This window comes from Cyrtonyx montezumae, unplaced genomic scaffold (genome assembly GCF_038088225.1).
Source record: "Cyrtonyx montezumae isolate F1298 unplaced genomic scaffold, pur_monq_1.0 scaffold_8, whole genome shotgun sequence".
Classification (NCBI taxonomy): Eukaryota; Metazoa; Chordata; class Aves; order Galliformes; family Odontophoridae; genus Cyrtonyx; species Cyrtonyx montezumae.
In genome coordinates, this window is record NW_027072089.1 from 113963702 (window position 1) to 113986600 (window position 22899).

The following is a 22899-nucleotide window of genomic DNA, read 5'->3' on the forward strand; positions in this document are numbered from 1 at the left end:
ACGCTCACAGTAATGAATAATATTTTTTCTTATTTATAGTATGATTATGACCCAAGAATCCACGCATGATTCTGTGTTTGTCTTTCATGATTTAGGTGTAATGTGTGGGACAACAGCCAAGAAAGATAAACAGGAAAGCACAAAGGCTCAAGGAAATGAATATGGGGGAACACTTCAAGTCACGATTTCAATGTGTCAGCAGCATAGCCACCAAGAGAACCTTAGAGAAGTATAGGAGATTTTTAAGGAAGATCCTGCCACAGAAAGTAAGGGAGGAATCCCATTTTCAAACTGTCTGTGAGACTGTATCTGAATTTAGTATATGTTAGATCAGACAATATAGATGTATGTTCTTATAGATTATTCAGTGATGGGTTTCTTGATACTGAAGAAAATTACTTCGGATGGAATATGCAGATGTAAAGAAATAAGTGAAAAAATACAAGTAATACTTTGGGTTTTATGTGTTGCATATATATTGCTGAAGATGTGAGAGTGTCAGATTCAAAGGTTACAGCTAGAGAGAGTCCCTGTGGGTATGCTAGGACTGGCTAGCACACCAAAGAATAGATCTGACTCCCTAACACAAGGAAGAAGAAGAGGGATATAACTGCATCTGGCTGAACTGGGAGGTGCTCTGTTTAGCTTTGCTCTACAGACTTGGACTCACTTCTGTCTGCCTGGAGACAAAAACAAGTTCTTCTGAAGATAAGTCAGCTGCTCACTGATGAAGCCTTCTGATTCAGTGCCTCTGGTTTTCAAGTAAAGCTTAATTTCTTGTGGTGCTATTTTTGAGGGAAATAGTGGAAGTACTTCTTTTTTTGCACAGGATTCCAGGCACAAATGCAGAATGATTCAAGAAGAGGACAACCAAAAGCTTTTGAGAGCACCAGGTTTAACTTGTAGAAGTCTTTAAAAGTCCTGTTTTGTCTAAAGCAGAGTAAAACAAGTGTTTGTCTAAAAATCTCACATAAAAGTTATCCATTGACTTGTCCCCTTTCCATTGCAGTTAAATCACCTTAAGGATGTAGCAGAAGACTGAAAAATCATAAGAGGATGTGAGGGAAGGGCTTCTTCTGAGCAGTTTTGGGAGCACAGGAATTCCAGTCAGGAATAGGTCCTGGGCTCTCCGCATTGCTAAAGCATAAACAGAAGCTTAGGATAAAAAGTTGGTTAGGGGCTTGAAAAGGGGACTTGGCAAGCTGCAAAGCTGGAAGAAGTATGTCATGTGCCCTGATTTTAGTAAGCAGAATGTGATATAACTTGGCAATGTTATGTTTTTGGTTAATTGTTTCATTTTTATCAGCTTGCACGCACATCATCTTCTTAAGCAGTAACTGTCCTTCATTAATCATAGAGTTCAAGGCCAAGAAAACAGCTAGAGGCCATATTATGCTTGGGCTCAGCAGATGATGAATGATCTGCAAGAAGGAACTTTGCTTTCTGCCACCCACCACTGTTTCCTTGGATAAAGGGCCAGAGATGACAATGTTGGTCCACTAGAACTAATAAATCAGACTTCCAGCCTATGCCTAGGTAAAGTAAATTCAGAACAGGCAGAATTCAGATGAACCCAGGAATCCCAAGCAGAAGATAAGCATCAAGCCCATGAACTGCACTGAAGATACCTGTGCCCCAAACACAGCTCCAAAACATTTGGGTTTCTGTAAAATTAGAATTTGCTTAATTCATACGATACATTCAAACTATTTGGTTTCAAGCCCAGGGTAGCAGGAGTGTGTTTCCAAAGTTCTTCTCTTTGTTGTAGACCTGGAAGGAGAACAAACCAACCATTTTTCAGATTAACTTCTTGCTAGTTAAAGTCAGCCTGCTAACAAAGCTTTTATTTGTTATTCTAACAGTTGCCTTTTGGCTGCCATCATGCATATTCAGTTCTCCACTCAAACCACTGTGCCGAGCAGATAACTTACATGCAGCAGCCCCTGAAGTTGAACTTCTGTCCCCTCCATCCTCTCTGTATAGAGGTCAAATTGTTCACCTGCCGCATGGGAATCATGCAGGGAGAGAAATTCTGTAATAGTGTGCACCTACATGGCTGGTGTCAAAAAAGTGGCTGAAAGAAGGATCTCTTTCCTCCTCCGGCTTTAGAGGCTGTAACTTAGATTTCTTTCCTCTTTGGAGAGCTTGAGCAGCAAGCCTTTTTCTGGTCAGTGGTATCTGCAACAGAATAGCAGTTGCATAACATTACAGTCAGATAAGAGCACCATTGTGCCCTCACTGACAACTTCATGGGCACAAATGGAAACTGGCTAAATATGATGCTGCCAGCGTCAAAACCCCACTGCTACCTGGATGTTTTAAGGTATGGATGTTTTCAGGATTTCAGGACACAGGAAGGTTGGAAGGCTTCATACAGGTCTCTTACCATCGTTCCACAACATAGAGAGTATGCATAGACTTGGTACCAGTCTGTCAGAGACTTAAGGTTAGTGTTACTGCTGACTTTGAGACAGTACATCAAGCAGCAAAAAGCGGCCCTGTGTCTGAAGCTCGAGCTGCTTGAACAGTGTGTCTGATCCAGGATGTTTACTCAGAGGTGCTGACAGCATTAACATTCCCTCTGTTAAGAGATGTTGTAGAAAATGTGTTTTTCTCTGTGGGAGTGATTGCACGTGCTTGCTCTGTGTGTTTGTGAATGCTTACATATCTTCTGCCTCTGCAAAAGGAAATTCCTCTGCCTCATTGGGCTTATATTGCATTTAGCTTCCTTGTTTTGTCAGAAAAAGCAACAAGGGTGCACACACTGCCATTGTGATATATTTATATATTTTCTAGGTTTGCTGTAAATCTTTTCCATTTTTTTTTTCTACTGTATTTTTCTAGTGTACTGTTAAGGCCTGGACACTTGTGTGGTTTAATGACTGGGTCTAGATCAGTCATCATTTGATACTACCTCCTTCCTACTCCCAGAGAAAAACCCGGCTCTCCCTAGGAGCACGAACCTTCCTTCATATGAGAAAAGTCCATCATTTTACCAGTGATTTCTATGAGAAATGTGTAGGTGTTGCACAGAGCATCCACAATTACCAACTCTGCAGGCGAGCAGAGGTGTCCCAGCCTACTGATGCACTTTCACCAGACCTCGTGAAGCAACACGGGTCTGCAGATGATGCATCTGCAAGAAACTGACCCATCCGCAGGACAGAAGCTTCTGTGCTACCAAAGCAGAGCAAAGCAGGATACTGTAACCGTTTATTAATAGATAGATTATATTTCTGTAGGAAGTATTTTCTTGAACATCCTGAATGTGTGTTTATCTGTTTGCCTACATCTGAAAAACAGGGTATTCTTTTTTATTTAGCTTGAATGATCCCGACGTGGTACTATACCACTTAAAAACCAATATAATTGGTTTTCTCTTCTCCCTGATAAATAATGACAGGACAAGAGGGAATGGCCACAAGTTGCACCAGGGAAGATTGAGATTAGACCTGAGGAAACATTTTTTTTCTGAAAGAGTGGTCAGGCACTGGAATGGCCTGCCTAGGGAGGTGGTTGAGGCACCGTCCCTAGCGCTGTTCAAGAAGCGTTTAGATGAGGTGCAAAGGGATTTGATTTAGTAGTTGGGTAGGGATAGTGATAGGAGGATGGTTGGACTAGATGATCTTGTAGGTCCTTTCCAACCTTATGAACCTATAATCATATCCTCTTTGTAGATGTATTTGCATGCCTTGATGAAAACATGTTATTTCTTAAAAAAGAAGGGAGTCTCTCTTCCTTAACTTACCACAGATATCCTAGGCATTAAAAATATGAAAATTCCATACAGATTAAATATTGATTTTATTTTTTTAGAGAGCAAGTACAATGATGTTGCATTAAAATAATGCTATGTCATAGTTGTTACAGCTCTGATAGAAAAATAAACATCTCAATATACTACAGTGTCAACTCATTAATAAATATCAAAATAGAAGTTAGTAGTCAACTGAAATTAATAAACAGCTATAAAAGTATACTATTTTAAATAATAAAATATTCAGTATATTTCCAGACAAACAAAAGTAGTGATTTAAAAGTATCATTTAAAATGGAAGATGGACAGTAAGAAATTACAGATATAATTAAACCGTCTTCCCTTACTAACATTCTCTATGCATAAAATCTAGAGAAACATCGTTCATCATATATGATTTCTTTAACAAAAGGTAGCATATGTTAAATAGGAAGTTAAAAACTGTAGTATTATTAATGGTTGTCACGACATTGCTAAATAAGTCACTTTGAAGCAGTAGTAGGTAGAAGTGAAGATGTTAGCACAGTGAATTCTTCTAAAACAAATGCCTTCCTAAATTAATCTTTCATCTTTCAGCCCCGCCCTTCGAAACACAAACAACTCAAACACAGCGTAGATATCATGGTGAGAAGTCAGGAGTTGAGTGGAAGGCGTTGTTTAAACAAAAGTCAGATTTAAAAATATTTTTTAGTAAGCAGAAAAGTAAACGAAGAGCAGCATTTCTAAACCTTAAGAATCTACTGATTTTTTGGGGGGTTTTAATAACTATTTTCAATTTTTTTTCCCCTTAATGATCAATCATTCTGAACTGGCTTGCACTCAGTGAAATCCCACTGATTTGGCTCGCTATAGAAGAACACTCACATTAGCTACTTCTAACCCTCTTTTCCTCTCCATGAATTTCAGTTCTCTGTAATATCTATGAGACATCTGTGCATTGAGCAGTGTTGAGATTATCATGGTAAAGTAGTGTCATTCTTAACACTGCTCCGCTCCTGTTTACCAAATAGATCTTGCACCCCTTCTTCAAAGGGAGAGCAAGAACATTAACACCACAGCTCATCCCAAGAGCAGAGTAAATGCCACACAGCACTCGTTCAGCATTAATGTATTTATGAGAAGCACCCTTCCTAAATACTGAAAGCATCACTGTAAGGCTGGAAGTGCTGATCCTGGGTCTGGGGAGAAGCTGACGGACAGAGGCCCAAGGACTTCCCAGAAGGAAGGCTTGCTTCCCCTCAAGGAGGGCTGCAGCACCCAGATTTACAGTACCTTACTAGGTTGTATGCAAGCAGTGTTTGAAGAGTAAAGATCCAAACAGGATGCAGTGTTGATGATTGTGGACTGCACGTCATGCAGCTCCAATGTTTGGCCATTAGGACAACCTCCTCTGACAAGGCCTCCTCCCCTGACAGAGGGAGAAATACGGTCCTGGAGCACCATCTCTGTTGAGATGCCATGAGGAACAGTACAGTGCATTGGCTCTGCTTGGGGTGCCCACTGCAAAACCAGTGGGGCCCTTGCATCCTTCTGTCCTGGGCACTGCTGTGCGTTACGGGCTCCCCCAGGAGTAAGGGCTGCTTGAAACTGCTTCACACGTTCACTCCCACAGTTCGTGCCGCACGTGCATTGAAGTATGCACACTAAGCAGAAAACAAATGTATGATCAGACTGGGAAAATATTTTTTCCTGCTGTGGTCTGAAGAATACTTTACATAGCAGGTTTTCATGACATCATAGAAAGGAAAAAATAAACCCAGTTGGTTATAATGGCTGAACTGTAAACTATGCCTACACAGATGTCCTTCCTTTTTAAGGTCCACTGGCAACACTGCTTGTGAACATAAGGGAATTTCAGCTAGTCACAATGAAAATTTCTCACATACCATGTACACGTTTTCTGGATGAAACAGCTCTTTTCCCACACACATCTGTAGTGGTGTTATTAATGTGCTCGTGTTGCTTGGAAATAATCAATACACAGCATTTTTTAATCTCCCTCAGAGCCTCAGAAAACAAATCTGAAGATGCCTGTGTTTTAATAGCATGAATGTGCCCTTTCTGAAATGCTACACAGTTAATAAACCAAAGGTAAAAATAACGCGGGATTAGAACTGACATTTTTAACATTTACAACTCTACTGTGAAGAGTCAGAAAGATGCTCTGTTTCTAGGAGAAAACTAGATCAATGCTGCAAACAGCAATGAGATGTCATAGTGTCTGTAAGCATACTGTTAGGTATAGGCATGTGTTCAAATTGTTTGACCTTCTTTTCATTTTTTTTGAGCAGCCTAATATAAAATGGTTTATTCCAAAATTTTGAAATGCGCTACGCTGAGGTTAGATATTTTCCTCGTATTTTTAAAAGCATCTTTGATGCACATTACTTTGAAAATTAATCTGAACTAATTTCTCTGTGATATCTCCCATATTAAGTGCTATAGGAAGCACAATCCTTCTGTGACTGCTGAGGAAATTCCTTGTGAATTACAGGCTGCTTTCTCATTTAAGGTCATGTGCTGAGGGAACACAGCTCCCTAAATAGTGAGGCTTTTGTTGGTCTATTCATCTCCTGCAGCAGCTCTTCTGAAAAACATGGTCAAAGGCAGAGGGAAACAAGCACTGAGTAAAGCCAGAGTTTCTCATGGATAGATTCCATCCTCAGAAACAAAGCCTCTTCCCAAGGATCCTGCTCTATGTAGGCTCCCCATGGGCCTTTAAGAGCCTTGACCTGTCACATTAGCAACAGCTTATTCTTTTTCACTAGCTCCCTCTACAATACAATGGGTGAGATGCAAGGAAAAGCCTTTTTAATTTTTTTTTTTAAACTTACGACTGTAAGTAGCCAACATTGCAATTTGTCCCACAAGCCTGCTCTGTTTGAGTGGAGCATTTCACACACACAGCCTGGTGTCTGATAAAGACATACAGCAGGCAGCACCGCAATGCTAACAAAGGTTTACAGGTGCAAAGTGGCAGCAATGGGACGTATCTGGATGATGGGTATTACATATCCTACCTTTCTTCCTCAAAGACACCAGCTCCATTATCCCCTACCCACATTTTGCTTCCATTAACAGTGAAAAAATAAATTTCAGAGGAAAAAAAACAACAGCTATCACTTCAGAAAGTGGTTTAAGGGCTGTCAGGAGAAACACAATTTGACGAATCTTTCCTGTTCAAAAAATTATATCATACTGCTAAGGAATGTAATCATAACTTTTGTTATACACACAGCTATTCTCCAGTGAGGTTTTATTTCTTTGTTTGGTTTTGCTAAGTGAAATAGAAGACCAGAGAATTTTTTTCCTACTCATAAAAACTGTGACAAGGACAATAGTAAGTAAACCTTAATGGCTTTTTATCTCACTCCCATCGAAACCAGTCTTTCAGGGTCTGTTAATTTACATGGAAAGAAAATCCTTTTTATAATGGAAAGTTCAAGGTATTACTGATATGCTACAAAGTAATTCTTGAGCCTGAATGAACCTGTAGATAAGATGATGAAGCTATGTAAAATCAAGGTCAGTGTAAGGCAACCACCTTTAAATGAGACTTTTACCTGAATGTTGGGAAGCTAAGGGACTACTCTGAGGATTGCTTCAGGAACAATTAAAAGGCCATTTTACCACTTTTTTTTTTTTTCATGATCCAAAATATTCATTGTGAACATCCACATAACAATTATTTGTTCTGCATCCTGCCCTTCTTTCACCTGTGGGAATTTACAGAATAAATATTGAATAGGAGATAGATACTACTACATACTAATTGCTACCAAATTTCATATAAAGCAATCCTTCTTTGTTTCTGTAACTCTTACCTATGGCAAACACAGATCAATATTTAGTACCAGTAATTAAAACTGTTAAAGTGACACTCCATAGTGTCCTATGAGACTACTCTTTTTTTTCTTTTTTTCACCACCAAGATTTTAGTGCATGTTTCACAGACCCTCAGGATTTCTTAGCATCTTGGCAACATAATGTAAGTAAACCAGAGTGCTGGTTGACTCTGCCCATTAGTGTAAAGCAAAAACACATCTTCTACAAGTAAAACCAGTTTCAAGGGTAAGAGAACAGTTCTTGAACTTCTAGCTCAAATTCTGCTTTCAGATGAGCTTATATTGGTCCCCCCGCTGTGTTTAGAAGAGTTCTGCCCATTTCTGAAGGCAGAATTTGGTCCCATATTTATGAAGTCAGTTACTATGTTCTCTTGAGGGAATGGTTCCAATGTTCATCCACTTCTTTCAAACTGCAGATTCTTTGTCACATCAAGCCATACACATTTCTCAATGCACAGCAATTAAAGTGGTAAAGCACAGAACGAGAAAAATGAATCCTGTCAACTAATTTACAAAGAAAAAAAGAGCATGTGTGTAAAATCAGACTTAAGTCTGACATACGAAAGGCACAAGCCCTTTCTTGCCAGAACACAGGCATGCAGCTAGCAGAACAAACACATCTCTGGGGCTGTTTATCTGATTGGAGCTGATGTTGCTGACTCCAAAGGTGCAGTCAGCAGGCAGTGGTTACAGTGCAGGTGGTGCTGGTGGACAGAGGAACTCATTTTCTGTAGCTGCTCAGTTTTTTTCAATATCTTAATATTCACACGAAAGTGTTATGTTGAAAAAAGCGACAGCTAAAAAGTACTCTTCGTCAGATATAAATTATTTTTAAGTGACATAACACATTAAAAAAACCTATATATATAATTGTCTGTGTGTATGTATGCATGCGTGTGTGTCTATACACACACACTGGTAACTAAGCACTCATTTAATCCAGTCATTTTTATTAAGTAAAGGGGAAAAGCTAAGAGGCTGAAGCAGACAAATCAGTGGAATTTAGTCAACTGAGAGAGCTATAAAAGTACCATTTACTCTATTTAAGAGCATTTGAATAGTTTCACCTATTGCTATAATATACAGCAATGTTAATATTTCAGTCACAGTTTTTGTCCATTCCCACAGAGCACATCAGTACTAGCTACAAGTAGAGCAAGATCAGTGCTTTGTCAGATCTGTTCATACCTACATTCTATGCCAGAACTAAATAAATTAGAATACATTAAAGTGCTACATCAACACTAATGTTCCTGAACAGTAGTAACGCACATTTTCTTTAAAAATAAAAATAAAAATAAAAAAAATACAGCAGCTATAGTTTCAGACATAGTCACATTATGTGAATATGCTTACATGTCACGTTGTTACAGTGTCCAACAGAATGCATGACACAAACAGCAACAGTCGAGATTCTGACAGAGTGGTAACTTTTAAAAAGTAGAGAATGGTGGAAACAGACATTTGCAGAAAACACACTGTCTTCAGAATTCACACTTGAAAGTTTCATTTAATCGTAACTTGCTGATGTCGATATTTATTTCCTCTGGTTTGTCACGTCTGTATGTTACTGTTCTTGTACAAACAGTAGGCAAAAACATCTTTTCCTTGAAGGAGAAGATACAATTTTTATCAACAATTAGCTAACTTTTATGTGCAAGAAATAAATGACTGAATATGATGGCTCTGAAATCAATTACCTTCTTTGTCGCAGAGACTCGGTAATCAGCTGAAGATTTAACTTTATTGCTATTTCCCTGCAGAATTATCTGCCTGATGATAAGTACAACAAGCAACCCGATGAGAAATGTAACTATAAAGATTATGGAAAACACTCTGAAGTAGCTTCGTCCAGAGAAACATTCTGCAATGAAAGGAAAACACAATTGTAAAGCCTACAGTACGGAACAAGGACATCCCTAAAGCACATTTACATTTACCACTGCATCTTAATGGAGCACAAATGTAACACAAGCCTGGTAAACATTACGGCAAAATAGCTCATGTTGCTATACACAAACTTTTAAAGCAAAGAACAAGAACTCAGATTAAGATCAAGCATCGGAAAATGTTCAAATATTATCCCTTTAATCTACAGAAGTAAGACTAAGGCTTTGCTGTGTTAGCCACCATAAATTCTCTGCAAACCAGTGAGTTTATGGCTGAAGTAGAGAAGATGAATCGTTAGAGATGTTCAGGGCCAAGACAGTTTGATTTTTACGAGGTTACAGCACAGATCACTGGCAAAATATGAAAGAAAACACAGTTTCTTGATTCCTTTTGCAGTATTCCCTTCACTGGCCAATGCTCTCACACAGTAGGCTTTCTTCTAATTAAAAAGGTCACGAGAAAAGTATTCTCAATTAGTTTTCCCATTCACAAAAATCTTCAAGAGAAAAAGACACACAAAAATGTGACGTGACAAAACGTAACCATCTATGTCCATTTTTGATGCAGTGTGGACTAATTCAGCTTAATGATATTTTATAAAAGAATATTTTATTCTTCCAAAGTCCTCAAAATTACAGTGTTTTTGTACTTGCAAGGGGTATTTAAACATTTGTGACAGTGAAGTAAGCATTCTATTTCATTCCTCATTTCTGGTAATGTCAAATAATGTAAACATTTCCAAAGTAATAAAACATACAAATGTCATAATGGACTTTTATAAATATTTCTTTAAGCATGGCTCAGGCAGGATTCATTATTATTAGATGTGACTTCTCAAGGAAATGGGAAATCTATTTAGCAAAGCATGCCAATTACATTTCCTGTTACTATTTGTCTTTTACTTTCCCTGAAGCTAGGATAATTTCTTTTTTTCTTGCTTTCCTTCCTTCTTACTGTAGTAATAACTAACACACTTTTGGAAGACACTGTAACAGTGATGATTTCAAACATTAATCTGGACAGATTTTCACCTCTCATCAAAATGATCCAGAAAATATCACATACCTGAAGTTTGGTCAACATAATGCAATAGGTAAGCACATGAGGTTTTACACTGGTCAAGTTTAGCTTGAGATGCATTGTTAGAATGATGGCACTGAACGCAATTCCTATAAGAGAAATGTAATTAAAACCCTATGTCTTCCTCTGCACTCTCCTTACAGAGATTCTATCAACGAGCTGACGTATCATGTTTTCCTGTTGTTAGTAAAAACATTGCGACATTTATTTTTTTCTGAAATGCGATGCCTTCCTCAGCATTTCATCCCTGTGACATTTCTCAAGGCTGACCACTCAGAATTAGTAAGTAAAACATCTGTTTGGTTTCAAGTCCCCTTCATCCGGCCCCTGCTCTGCATCCTCTGATGTGTTCCTCCGGGGTCTTACACTGTCTCTTCCACTGTCAGCCTGTTGTGCATTCTTAGTCTTCCTTATCTATCATTCTCATTGGGAGACATGTTGTGATTGTTAAGAACTTTTTTGATGCTTTGTTAGGAAAAAAAATTGTAAGTTCTCAGTGCTGGGCAGCTTATACAGAGCATCACCGTGGTGGGAGGCAGCATGGCAGTCTCACTATTTTCACTTTATAGCTTTGCAGGACATCTCAAGTGATACCAGAAAAGCCTTGGCCCTTTTTTAAATGAAGGCATACCATCTTCTGAATGTATTAAAAGTATACAAGAACAAGTCTAAGCCAGAAGGCTAACTGCATTTTATCTAGAGAATCTCCTGGCAGTCGCTGTTGCAGATACAGCCCAACTTGTCTCCCCAGTGCATTCACCAGCTGAGCTATAATTCAAATGAGTACAAATAATCAACAGTTCTGTTTCTACTGCATTTCCCTTCCCACCTTTCTGTCCATGTTGGGATGCAAGACAATATTTGAATCATGTTACAGGAGGCCCAGAAGAACCGTTTCCTATAATCTAAATATCTAAGAAAAACATCACAAAGCACACACAGCCAGAAATATTTCTCCTTGCTTCAACACTATAGAGTTAAACACGAGGTGTAGCACGAGAAACGTACCAGTTTTCTTCACAGGCTTTGTTACAAGCAGGGCAGTATTCACACAAACGGCCAAAGCTTCTTGGGTCAGTGCACTCACATTTTCCACATACACAGTTTCCTCTTCCACTGCAGATCTGGCCCTTTGAATTCAGGCATTGCTTTGCTGATTGTAATGAACACTGGCAACGGTCACCTTCCCAGTCAGCAAAGCATTTACATTTACCAGCTTCACATTCACCATTACCTAAAACATCAGATAATCTTGAGTCAAATGCTTTTATGAAAACACAGAAAGTCAATTTTTATATGCGTATGTTTGTATTGCAGGTGTTTCATGTTAAACAGCTAATATAGTCCCTGGCCAGTTGGTAAGTTTTTAGGTTAACAATTAGCCAGAAATTATCACCATGATAGTACTTATGGCTGCTCTTTGTTGCTAATTTGAGCAAAACCTGCTACCTTGATCTTGTCCTGATATTTTTTACCACAGTGTTCCTTGTTGCCTTGGATCAAAGCAGCAGAGATTAAAAATTACACAACTTTCATGAGAACAGTCTTGAAGCAATCTCAACAAACTTCTCTGTAGCAATAAAGCATTCAGCTGAAATAAATTGCAAAATTTTGAGAAAAAGGAGTATCAAGTTCGTATGTTCAAGCCAGTTCTTTTCATTTTATTTTCAGAAACATGCATTACCACAACATTTTTTTGCCTTTGGAAGGGACAGATGACTGAGCAGGTGAGGTGGATATGCTGCGTTTATGAACAGTAGGTTGTGTAATATGAACTTAAATGCACACCCTTAAGGACTCAAAGGCTACAGAGAACCTCTGCTGGTTTGATAATCTTCCAGGAAAAACACTCTGGGAGCTTTAGGGCAAAACACAGACGTTTTTCAAATTGCAGTACATTTAGGCAGGTGTACAGTTGATGTGCTGGTAATGTTTAGCCATAGTTCTACAGCATGGGAAAACACCTTTAGGTAATATGGAAACAGAGAGCACATAAAACACTTGCAGCTCTAGCAAATCTTATGAGACTTCCTCAGCCATGCCTCAGCAGTATCTAGGCTTCACATGCACTGTGATGGCTTTTCTTGTGCCACAGAAAAGCTGAAGGAAGACAGTCCCATCTAAACTACCTCCAAGAGTTGGGGGAAGGGAGCAGTGGGACCAAAGTATAGGCTGCCCCTTTTTCTGCCTGGGCTCTGTGCTGTGCAATACATGTTATGTGCTGTCCTTGACTCTGTCAACATGAGAATCTCCAACACCCCTTAGACAAAGATCTCCCTGCTTCCTCTTCCACCTCATCTCAGGTTTTGGGACCTAGCAAATTGGAAAGGTCTGCTTAGATTAAGAAAAACTAAACTCCCAGACTTTGTCAGGTTTAGAGAAGAAGAATGAGAACATGAAAACATGAACCACAATTCTTTGTGTTGCAATGAATCATAAAATCATATAATTTTTTGATTTGGAAGTGACCCTTAAGGGTCATCTCGTCCAATGCCCTGCAGTGAACAAGGACCTCTACAGCTCGATCAGGTTGCTCAGAGACCCCATCAACTTGTCCTTGAATATCTCCAGGGACAGGTCTTCTACCACTTCTCTGGGCAGCCTGTTCCAGTGCCTCACCACTCCTATCATAAGAAACTTTTTTTTACATATCACTTATTATAGTTTAAATCTTCCCTCTTTTAGTTGAAACCATTTCTCCTTGTCTTGTCACAAGAGACCATGATAAAAGTCTGTCCTCTTCTTTCTTATATCTACCCTTTAGATACAGAAAGGCCACTATCAGGTCTCCATGGAGCCTTTTCTTCCCCAAGCTGAACAGCCCCAGCCCTCTCAGCTTGTCCTTGTAGGGGAGGTTTTCTATCCCTTGGAACATTTTTGTGGCCCTCCTCTGGATGCCTTCCAACAGGTCCATGTCTCTCCTGTACTGAGGACTCCGCATCTGGATGGAGTACTCCAGGTGAGGTCTCACCAGTGCAAAGCAGAGGAGTGAGATCACCTCCCTTGACCTGCTGACCATACTTCTTTTGATGCAGCCCAGGATATGGTTAGCTTTCCGGGCTGAGAGGGGAAATTGCTGGCTCATGTCCATCTGCCATCCACCAATGTACCTAAGTCCTTTTCAGCAGGGCTGTGCTCTGTCCTTATATCCTCCAGCTTGATAGTGCGGGTTGCTGCAATCCAGGTACAAGACTTAAATTTGTCTTTGTTGAACCTCATGAGGGGCTCTATCTGAAGTTCAGATAGATGACATCAGTGGCCTTTTCCTTGTCCATTGATGCTGCTACACCATCATAGAAGACCACTAGGACTTGGTGAAACCATGTTCTATATCACCTCCCTGTCTTCCATCTGCCATGGCATAGCTTCCAGTAGGATCTACTCCATGGTCTTTCTCAGCACAGAGGTGAGTCTGACAGGTTGATAGTTCCCTGGGTTCTCCTTTCTAACCTTCTTAAAAATGGGCGTGACATAACTTTTCCAGTCACCGGGGACTTCACCTGACTGCCATGACTTTTCAAATATCATTGAGAGTGGCTTGGCAACGCATCAGCCAATGTCTCACTCAGTATAGACTGAAATGGAAGGATGCAGATGCAGAACAGCTGTACGTTTTAAAATATTTTAAATATAACTTATGAGGGGAAAAATATATTCCAGTAGAGATAATGATACTGATTAAAACCTATTTTCCTTAATATTAACTTAAAGGTACATGTTTGTTTTTTTTACTTAGTTCATATACAATTTTCACTTGTATGATTTCTTCAAAAACATAATGTAGGCCACAAAATAAAAAGAGGATTTCTATCAACTCTCCCTGATTATATTGCGCTCACTGTCCTCTACTTGGAGCAGGTGTTCTGAAAAGTGTTTGCTTATATATCAGTATTAGAAACCAAATATCACTGTATCTCTCACAAGACGGATATAGGGTGTTAGAAAATCAGAACTACATGTAGACGTTATGGCTCCTTCTATTCTCTCAGTATCTCATATATAGCTCCTAATTCTGCACACACAGTTCTTGTACCTCACAGTCTTATATCATTGTTTTCAGCTGCATAATGCATGTAAGTTTCAGAAAACAAAGCATAAGAAAAGAAAAACAAAGCACAGACCTAAATTCTGCAGCTTACCAGAACATAAGTTTCCCTGGTGATATGGGCAAGAAAAATCATCCATTTGACAGTATTTGCCATAAATCCTGCCTAGCTTGTTCTTGTAGCAGAAACATTTTCCATCTATGCAATCTCCTTGGCCACTGCAGATGGGCTGGTCCTGGTGTTGCCTGCATTCTTCAGAAGGAAACGTCTCTCTGCTGTGGCTGCAGCTGCTGTCACTGCAATGGGGCTGTCTGCCATCAGGAAAGGTTTCATCAGCCCACACTCTCTTGTGCTTTGTGCTGTCTCCATTCTGACAGGCACAGCTTTTCTGTACATTAATAATTGTGGTTTCATTGAAACCAATAGGCTTAAGTATTGCATATTCTCTTCCCCTGGTTGTATCACATCCTTTCATTGTGACTGATACATTGAAGAGTACCTAGGAAAAATGAAAACATATTTTACTGATTTTTTTCCTACAAGTTACTTACAATTTTTATCACACAAATAAAGCAGAATCTCACATTATGTAAGAATCTGCAGTAGCTGCTAATAGCACACAGTGGCTATTTGTGAAATATGATAGCAAACACAAGCATCACAAATACAACTAAACCCTAACAACGTGAGGTTAGCAGAAGTCTAATTTCATGTTAAGAAGCATAGCTGCAGAAAACAATACTCATAGATTTACCATCTTCTTCTTCCTTTTTTGAAATATGTTCATTCTGGGTACCTTATCGAAATGCAAATCAGAATGGATTGAGCAAGACCAACACAAACAGAAACAGAGATACTCATCATGAAAACAATCTACAGTAAATGTCCTTGTTGCAGAAAGAGACTGCGGGAACATGAAGTACACAGGCTTTTTTGGAAAGCCCTACTTACCCTTGTTAAAACCTAGAAATGGCTTGCACCTTAGCAGCAGATTATTTTTGCCTTTCCTATGATGCAGTTGGAGGAGGAGAATGCTGCTGCTCTGTCTGCGGCCCTGCTCTGGGGTGAGCTTTGCACTTAACCCTAGCCATGGCCTGACCACCAGCACCATGCCCTGGGCCCCAGCCCGTGGCTGCACTCATGGTGGCAGTGATTCCTGTTGTCTTCCACAGCTCTGGCACCAGATCATGGCTCTATTAGGGGTTAGGTGACTGCCACAAAGTCAGTATCTCTGACTGCCAAAGCTCTTTGACAGTTTTGATATCTGCAGTAGTTACAGCTCTTCCAAGCCTTCTTGCAGAGGAAGTATTAGCAAAAAGAAAAGGTGAGAAAGGAACCTGAGGGATGCGAGTGCCTTTTCTTTTTATCATTGCCGACTTCCAAATCAAAAGAATTGAAAACATAAGAAAGCTGTACAGTGGGAGGCTGAAACTCCCCACAAAGACTGCAGCATTCATTCTCCATGGCAGTCTCCCCCTCCCAGCTCCACAAAGGCAGCTTTGTGGCCAGCCGGGCCACGGCTGCCTACACCAGCAAGAGAAGAATGCAGTGCAGAGCGCGCACTTCTTAACCATCCCATCGAGGGTGCACAAAGGCTTTGTCCCTCTCTTTGCTTCGCTTCTTGTTTTTCAAGTGCTCCGCTGCATGCACAACCCCCCAGCTGCCAGCAGGCTCTGTTCTTGAGACTTCTTCCATAAGTGTGGACATGCGCTAATAATTCCTACAGCAGGTGCATATCACGAGGGGAGGAAAGGCTGCAGCTAGAGAATGAGCTTTGTGTTCAGCACAGGGCCCTGACAGAAAATGTGATCAACACAACACGGGAGGGTAGGGCAAAAAATGTCTTGCTTACGAATCGTGATGGGTAGCAGCAGAAAGATTGAAGTTATTGCCACTAAACAATCATGACACCAGGAACTCACTAATAGTCACAGTTAGTTTTGCATCACGAAGAGGCCATAGGATTTTTTCCAGAATATAAAGCACTTTTGTGTTTTGGTAAGGAAAGGAAGGAAGATTAGACAATGAAAGGAATGTGAGAATTAAGAACAAGCATTTTGCCTGTAAACAAACACTGAGAGGAGGCTTTGCGGTTAAAAATAAATTAATCTCTTGAAGATGGCTCATTTTCAACTGCAGTAAGCTGTAGGATCACATGCAATCTTTTACAATCAACTGGCTTGTCTTTTTATTAAAAAGAACCAGATATAAATATTTTTCTTTTCATTAAACAAGGACAAATTCCATTCCTATTTCTTAAGACATACACAGGGAATGACATTTCAGAAGAGATGAGTTAAGAAGAAAAACATAACACATCTACCTTAAAGTGTAGCAGTTAATCAACTGCAAATTATGCAGACAAAACAGAGAAGAGTATAAAATACCTTTAAATGAACATATTTAAAATTCACACATTTAATCTATTGTTTTGTTTTGCCACTTCTACGCACAAACACAATCAAATCCCATCAACTGAGCTGTGTGTACACCACAAGGAAAGAACTCCTTGACCCTGCTCTCCAGAAACACAGACCTCTTCCTGGCAGGCTCCAGGAATTACTCTACTGATCCAAGCAATAAAATAAATATATCAACGTACAGAGAAGTTGTTCTGGGAAGAAAACCACGTTCTTTATATTAGCCAGACATCTTCCCCCACATTTTCATGGTGCGTGATGCTCCAGTTTTATAATCCATTTCAGTAGGTGGCACTGATCCAAATGAGGATAAATCATTTTATTAATTTGATTTATAAAATAAACTAATTACCCTAGACTCTGAATGTGCACAAAGGCTACAAGTGCAAGGAGAGGGATAGGTGGTGTCTTGTACAGATCCAAGCAGCACAAATTCCAACGATTCTTTTCCACTGGGTGATTATCTTTCAAGCTCTTTAAGTACAAATTTCATCACAATGAACACAGCCATTGTGTCCAGTGAAGGACAAAGGAGGTCAGTTTTAATGGACATTAGCTTTCAGGAAAAGCTTTGAGCCCAAGTCCCATGAGATTAGTGAGAATTAAAATGAGATTCGGGAAAAATAAAACCAGAGAATAATAGAGAGTCTGTGATCATTAATCACTAAAGTCCAGTTTCAGTTTGAGTAAATCCCTAGAAGATTTCACACCATTGAAACCCAACCAAACAGAAAAATAAGTATTCCAGTTCCTTGAAGAAAGAAAACTATCAACATACTTCTTCATTATATCCAACATTTTTACATCCTTCCATGCCAGTTTTTTTACTTCCATCAGGACACATTGCAGTGATATTGAAATTGAGATCCTGGATCTGGTTATCCACTTGAATTTTCACTTCAGAAATTAGTTTCTGTAACCAGAAAACAACTTTTAGTTTCATTGCATTCCAACATATAATGTGCATTAATGACTAATACCAAGTACTGCTACTATGACTGACTAAATATGAAGAAAGCTTGTCTGTGTGAATAAAGGAATGAATTAAAGCATTGTTTCCCATATAAAGACCCAATTACATTCCAAATATACACAATAAATGAACTGGTAATTCTGATAAAGTGGATTATATTTTCCAGATAAAAATGTTTTCAGCTTTTCTAAAATGGTTTTGAGGCTGTATTTTTGGCAATTTGAAAATCTATTCTAACAACTATGCGTAATAAAAACTGCTTATTGTCTGAGCAACTATGCTGTCTATCAGCTGCACACTTAAAATAAAAACAGTAAACATGCCTGCAACTATTCTTATTCAGCAGAAAAAGTTACTAATTGAATCAGTACTTTAAATTTGTGATATTTTTTATCTGTCTTGGAAAAGTTTTCTCTGAGCAAATCTTAGGGTGATATAAAGGCTACTGGGATTACCCTTCCTGATTTATTTGGGTCAGACAGGACTACATAAGTCAACAACCAGTGAATTCCCAGTTGGGCTTTCTACAATGCAAAGTAAAAGGCCTGCTTTGTAACCAGTGTTTTCTGTGTCCCCCAAAATCCTATTTAGTTATTACAAAAGAAATATTTCTTCTTTGCCTTTTGCAAACATATTAAAACTCTGTAAAAATTATTACACCATGAGATTACTAAATTTCCTTGCAATTACTAAAATTCTTTCCATTTTACCATTTTTAAAATTAGTTTTGCGGTACATTACTGTTACAAATGAAGATTTAATTACACGAATCTCAACACATGTTTAGCAAAGTAACTTTTTCAAAATTAGTGACTCATCTTTGGCTTTTAAGGGATTTCCAGACAGGGTTTTCCAAACTAAGCCTAAGGCTTCCCTGCTTAGAACAAGAGTACAAGAGGCCCACTGCCATCAAACATCAACACTACATTTTCTTATGTAAATACTTATGCTATCATGAAAGCAAAACATTCAAGCCCTGTTCACTGTGTTGTTTGTATATTACAAGAAACTAAAACCATGTCTAAAGTATTCACAAGTATCAGTGCAGTTTAGGATAGGAAGGATGATACTGCCCATAAAAATGAAAATAAAGCAAAAACAAACTGAGGTGGCTGGAGAAGGAAAGTCCCAGAGAATCTTACATTTAATGGAAAGGATTATTTTGTAAATTTTCATTTCCTCTCCTTGAATGCTTGCCCTGGACTATCCTGTAAAAACTTGGATACAATTTAGGGTGGTCAGTGTAAAAGTGGCATGCAGAAGACCCATGATCTGCAAATTATTTTATTTATTTATTTTTGCCAGCAGTATTTCACTATTTCCTGCAAAGATCTATTTTCAAAATGAGATTTCTTGATTTTAGAAGAAAAACCTAATGCCAGCGAGAATGTCTCTGCAGTTCAACTATACTTTCTCTGCTTTTGAGCATCTTCAGCTTCTGCACAATGTTTCCAAAATGACAGTATGAAAACTCATACAAACCCACTCTATTGATAGCAATAGACATGAGACTTGGCTCCTCATTAGAGCTAATTTGCTGAAAGCAACCAAAGAGCCTCATTTAGATAGTTAACCTAGTATAATGGACTATTTTATTATTTCATCTCCAAATAATAAAAAAATAATGTGATGCACATTGACACCTTGTGTATAGGCTTATAGCTAATTTTCTAACTTCTGAACCTTGCACATTTATGACTTGCACACCATGACAACGTTCAACTATCTAGCCCATTATTTTTATTTTACTCCTGCTCCCTTTGCTCCAGTGGATCAAATGTAGCTTCACTTTCAATCATTTCTGAAAATGCTTTTTCCCTTACTACTAATTCCAGTTGAGAGCCCTATGAGGAAGCTCACAGAGCCATTTTGTTTGTTCTCTCTCAAATCTTTATCAATACTTTTCTTGACTGTAATGCATTAAAACCCTGAGATGTTACACTGCTTTATGCAATGTAAATGTTGGTTTGTACAATTATGTCCTTGTAAATTTCTACTTTTTTTTCCATTTTCTAAGAATTATGTGGCAAAACCCTCTAAATATCACAGTCCTTTTGCTCTGAACTTATACGGTGCCTAGATAATAGTGTCTGGTACGTAACCAAAGATCTGAGATCCTAAAATACAGATGAAACAGACATTTCTTTAGAAGTAACTTGGCAAAAGGTGCAAAGAAGCAAACACTGTATTAAGGAGCATTCTTAGTATAAAAAACAGCTCTTGGTTTTGACATGCTAGCTGCCTGGGAATTTGAGAGTTGTTTTGGGATACTGTCACCCACCAACCTGGACATTCAGAAAAGCAGAAAACATGGACTTTAGATAGGGGCCAATTTTAGGCTTTAAACTGTGAAAAGTAAAAAAAAAAAACAAACCACCCTGTACAAAGACAGCATCCAACACAGTCATTCTGATCATACCTGATAAGCTTCTACCACCAAATCATTGAGATTTGCTGCTTGTGATTCTATCTGTCTTGCAACAGTACCAGGCAACAGAGGTAACAAATCCTATGAAAAAATACAATAATTTATGCACATTTGAAATATTTTACAAAATATTGTGTTTTCAAATTTAGAAAAAGAATCAGGTTTCTAACCTACTTTATACCAATGGAACTGGCTTCCTTGTACTGCAAAAATGACATTGATGTTATTGTCAATCAGTTTTTCAGAGAGTTGCCCAAGAGATGGATGCTCCTGCAAAATAAAACAGAGGGGACTGCAGTTTAGTAAGGGAAAACCTTAGAATTCATGTATGACATAATACAGGATTCCAAAGTCACTCCAATCCTTATTTCTAAATGTACAGAGAAATGCTAGGCCTGCATCCAAAACAAGGTGGGACTGACTGAATTAAAAAACAAAACAAAACAAAACAAAAGGTGACAAAATCGGTGCATCAGGTAGACTGCATACACATACACTGTCAGCTCTGCAGCTGCTGCAGAATGGTAGGACTAAATGAACTCTCCACACAGTACCTTTTTGTTGGAGTCTGATGCTTATGAAAGCTGCTGGATATGCTATTTTCCATGGTCTGCCTAGAATAACAAAAGGATTCCTGAGAACAATAAGTGGGTTCTTGCTAAAAACCAAGAAGGAATGACGTGAGGGCACCAAGATGAGGTGTGGTTTGAGGAGTGGCAAGGAGAGTCATTAAATTTGTTTCTCGGAAAGGTATTTTGGCACCAGGGATCAGATACATCAGCTAAATGAAACCACTGGCTCAGGTTCTAGCAATGTCAATATCCTATACATATCTTACAGCTGATAGCTTTCTCCAAGACTTGCCTAAGGAGCAATGTCTCCAGTTGTCACTGCAATGGCCTGCTACAATTTCTGAACCCTGCTTCTTGATGGACATTATTCTGCTTGATGAAGTGCCTATGAGGGCAACTCCTGTGCTGTGACTTGCCCTCCTTTTCTGTGTGTTGCAAGAAGACACAGACTTGAGAACAAGAGGTACTTTGCTATCCCTTGATCTAAGATATTGGGAAGCACAAAGATCTTTGTGGTCACAATGGGCTTGTACATCTGGGCTGTGTTGGATTCCTTTCATTTCCAGGACTGCAAAGCAAACTGCATCTGAAAGTGGCTGCTGATTTACTGGGAATACTTCCTAGGATGTCGGTTCAATATCTAAAAATAATGACAAAACATAGAGAAGTGACTGGGGCTCGTGCCTTTCCAGAGATTTCATCAGGACATCTATACATGTGTCAAATCAACCTCTTTCCACATACTTCTGTGGTCTTTCTCTTCCTGCTGTTTTTCATCATCTGTCCCACATTTTCTTTCTTCCTTTATCCTACACAAGCATGCTCTCACAGTTTTCTTACACAATTCATTACTCCTCAGAGTGCCACTTGTTATTCAAGGCACCCTGCAAGTCAAATGCTATCCTAACAGTAATTTGAAAGCAAGGACAGCAGAGACAGAGTTATGCAAGGGGGAAAAATCCATTTTCCACCACATTGCACTATTATAAATAGCCTTGGACAGAATGAACAAAGGAGCTCCTTGCTGCAGTTTGATCTTAGACAGGATCTCCATTCATTTATCCTCTGATAAGAGATCATTTTCTTTAAGATAAGTGATAGATGTTGGGTAACACAGTGATAAACCAACCTTCTTACAGCTGCAGCTGCAGAGTGTGCCATACGTGAGGGTCCAGGGAGTACACATTCCTTACTTAAGGCTGAAGTGCAGCAGCAGAAGCCTTGTTGCCACTCTCACAACACTGTATTAAGACCTTCTCCCTTCTCCATGACCACAGACCTCAGTGATAGGGCCTCCTTGGCCTGCAAAAGCTTCGTGCCACATGCAAATGGCTACCAGATCACACATAAACCAAGTGCTCCCAGGACACAGGCTAGTGAAACTAGATGTTGTATAAATACCCCCTGCACTCTAAATGCAGGGCAGTGGTGCTCAAATAAGTCAGTCTCCTGCACATCATACAACACCAGGCATGTCCAAATTCCATTAAAATGACCTTTAAATACCTCTGCATTTAATGGCAAAAGTTCAAGACTGGTAGCAGGTGAAATGGATTTCTAGGAAACTAGTTTAGTCAGATGGAGCTTACCAAAGTAAAGAGATGACATAGGTAGACATGCAAGAGCTGTAGGGACCAGATTCTAAACTACAGTCTGCTCACAAGTAAAACTGAACTTTCACCTTGTCAGTTCTAACTCATTACAGTGCCTATTTTGGTTAATAGCACATTCAAGTCTCACTACAGATTAGAAGGACAGAATTCCTTTGTATTAGAATGGATTTATTTTAAAAAAGCCCGAAAAAAGAATCACACTTTTTTTTATTTTAAGCACATGAAAAGATGACATAAGGGATTGTTGGTCACTCAAGGAGTCTCATTCTGTTTGC

General features: G+C 39.1%; 1 protein-coding gene across 3 annotated transcripts in view; it reads right to left on the reverse strand.

Moving 5' to 3' along the window:
* Positions 1 to 7756: 7756 nt before the first annotated feature.
* Positions 7757 to 22899, reverse strand: part of ITGB8 (integrin subunit beta 8) — a 134305-nt gene continuing 119162 nt past the window's right edge. For 2 of the 3 annotated variants that reach the window (XM_065751796.1, XM_065751795.1), the window contains 8 exons: positions 20614 to 20709; positions 20431 to 20520; positions 17817 to 17951; positions 14712 to 15117; positions 11581 to 11806; positions 10558 to 10661; positions 9303 to 9466; positions 7757 to 9209 (listed from right to left, as the gene is read on the reverse strand). In XM_065751796.1, the coding sequence (XP_065607868.1) occupies positions 9087 to 9209; positions 9303 to 9466; positions 10558 to 10661; positions 11581 to 11806; positions 14712 to 15117; positions 17817 to 17951; positions 20431 to 20520; positions 20614 to 20709 (1344 nt within the window). In that variant the 3' untranslated portion in view covers positions 7757 to 9086. Of the gene's footprint in view, positions 9210 to 9302; positions 9467 to 10557; positions 10662 to 11580; positions 11807 to 14711; positions 15118 to 17816; positions 17952 to 20430; positions 20521 to 20613; positions 20710 to 22899 lie in introns of those variants that run through there. The other variant, XM_065751797.1, reaches the window with a different exon arrangement.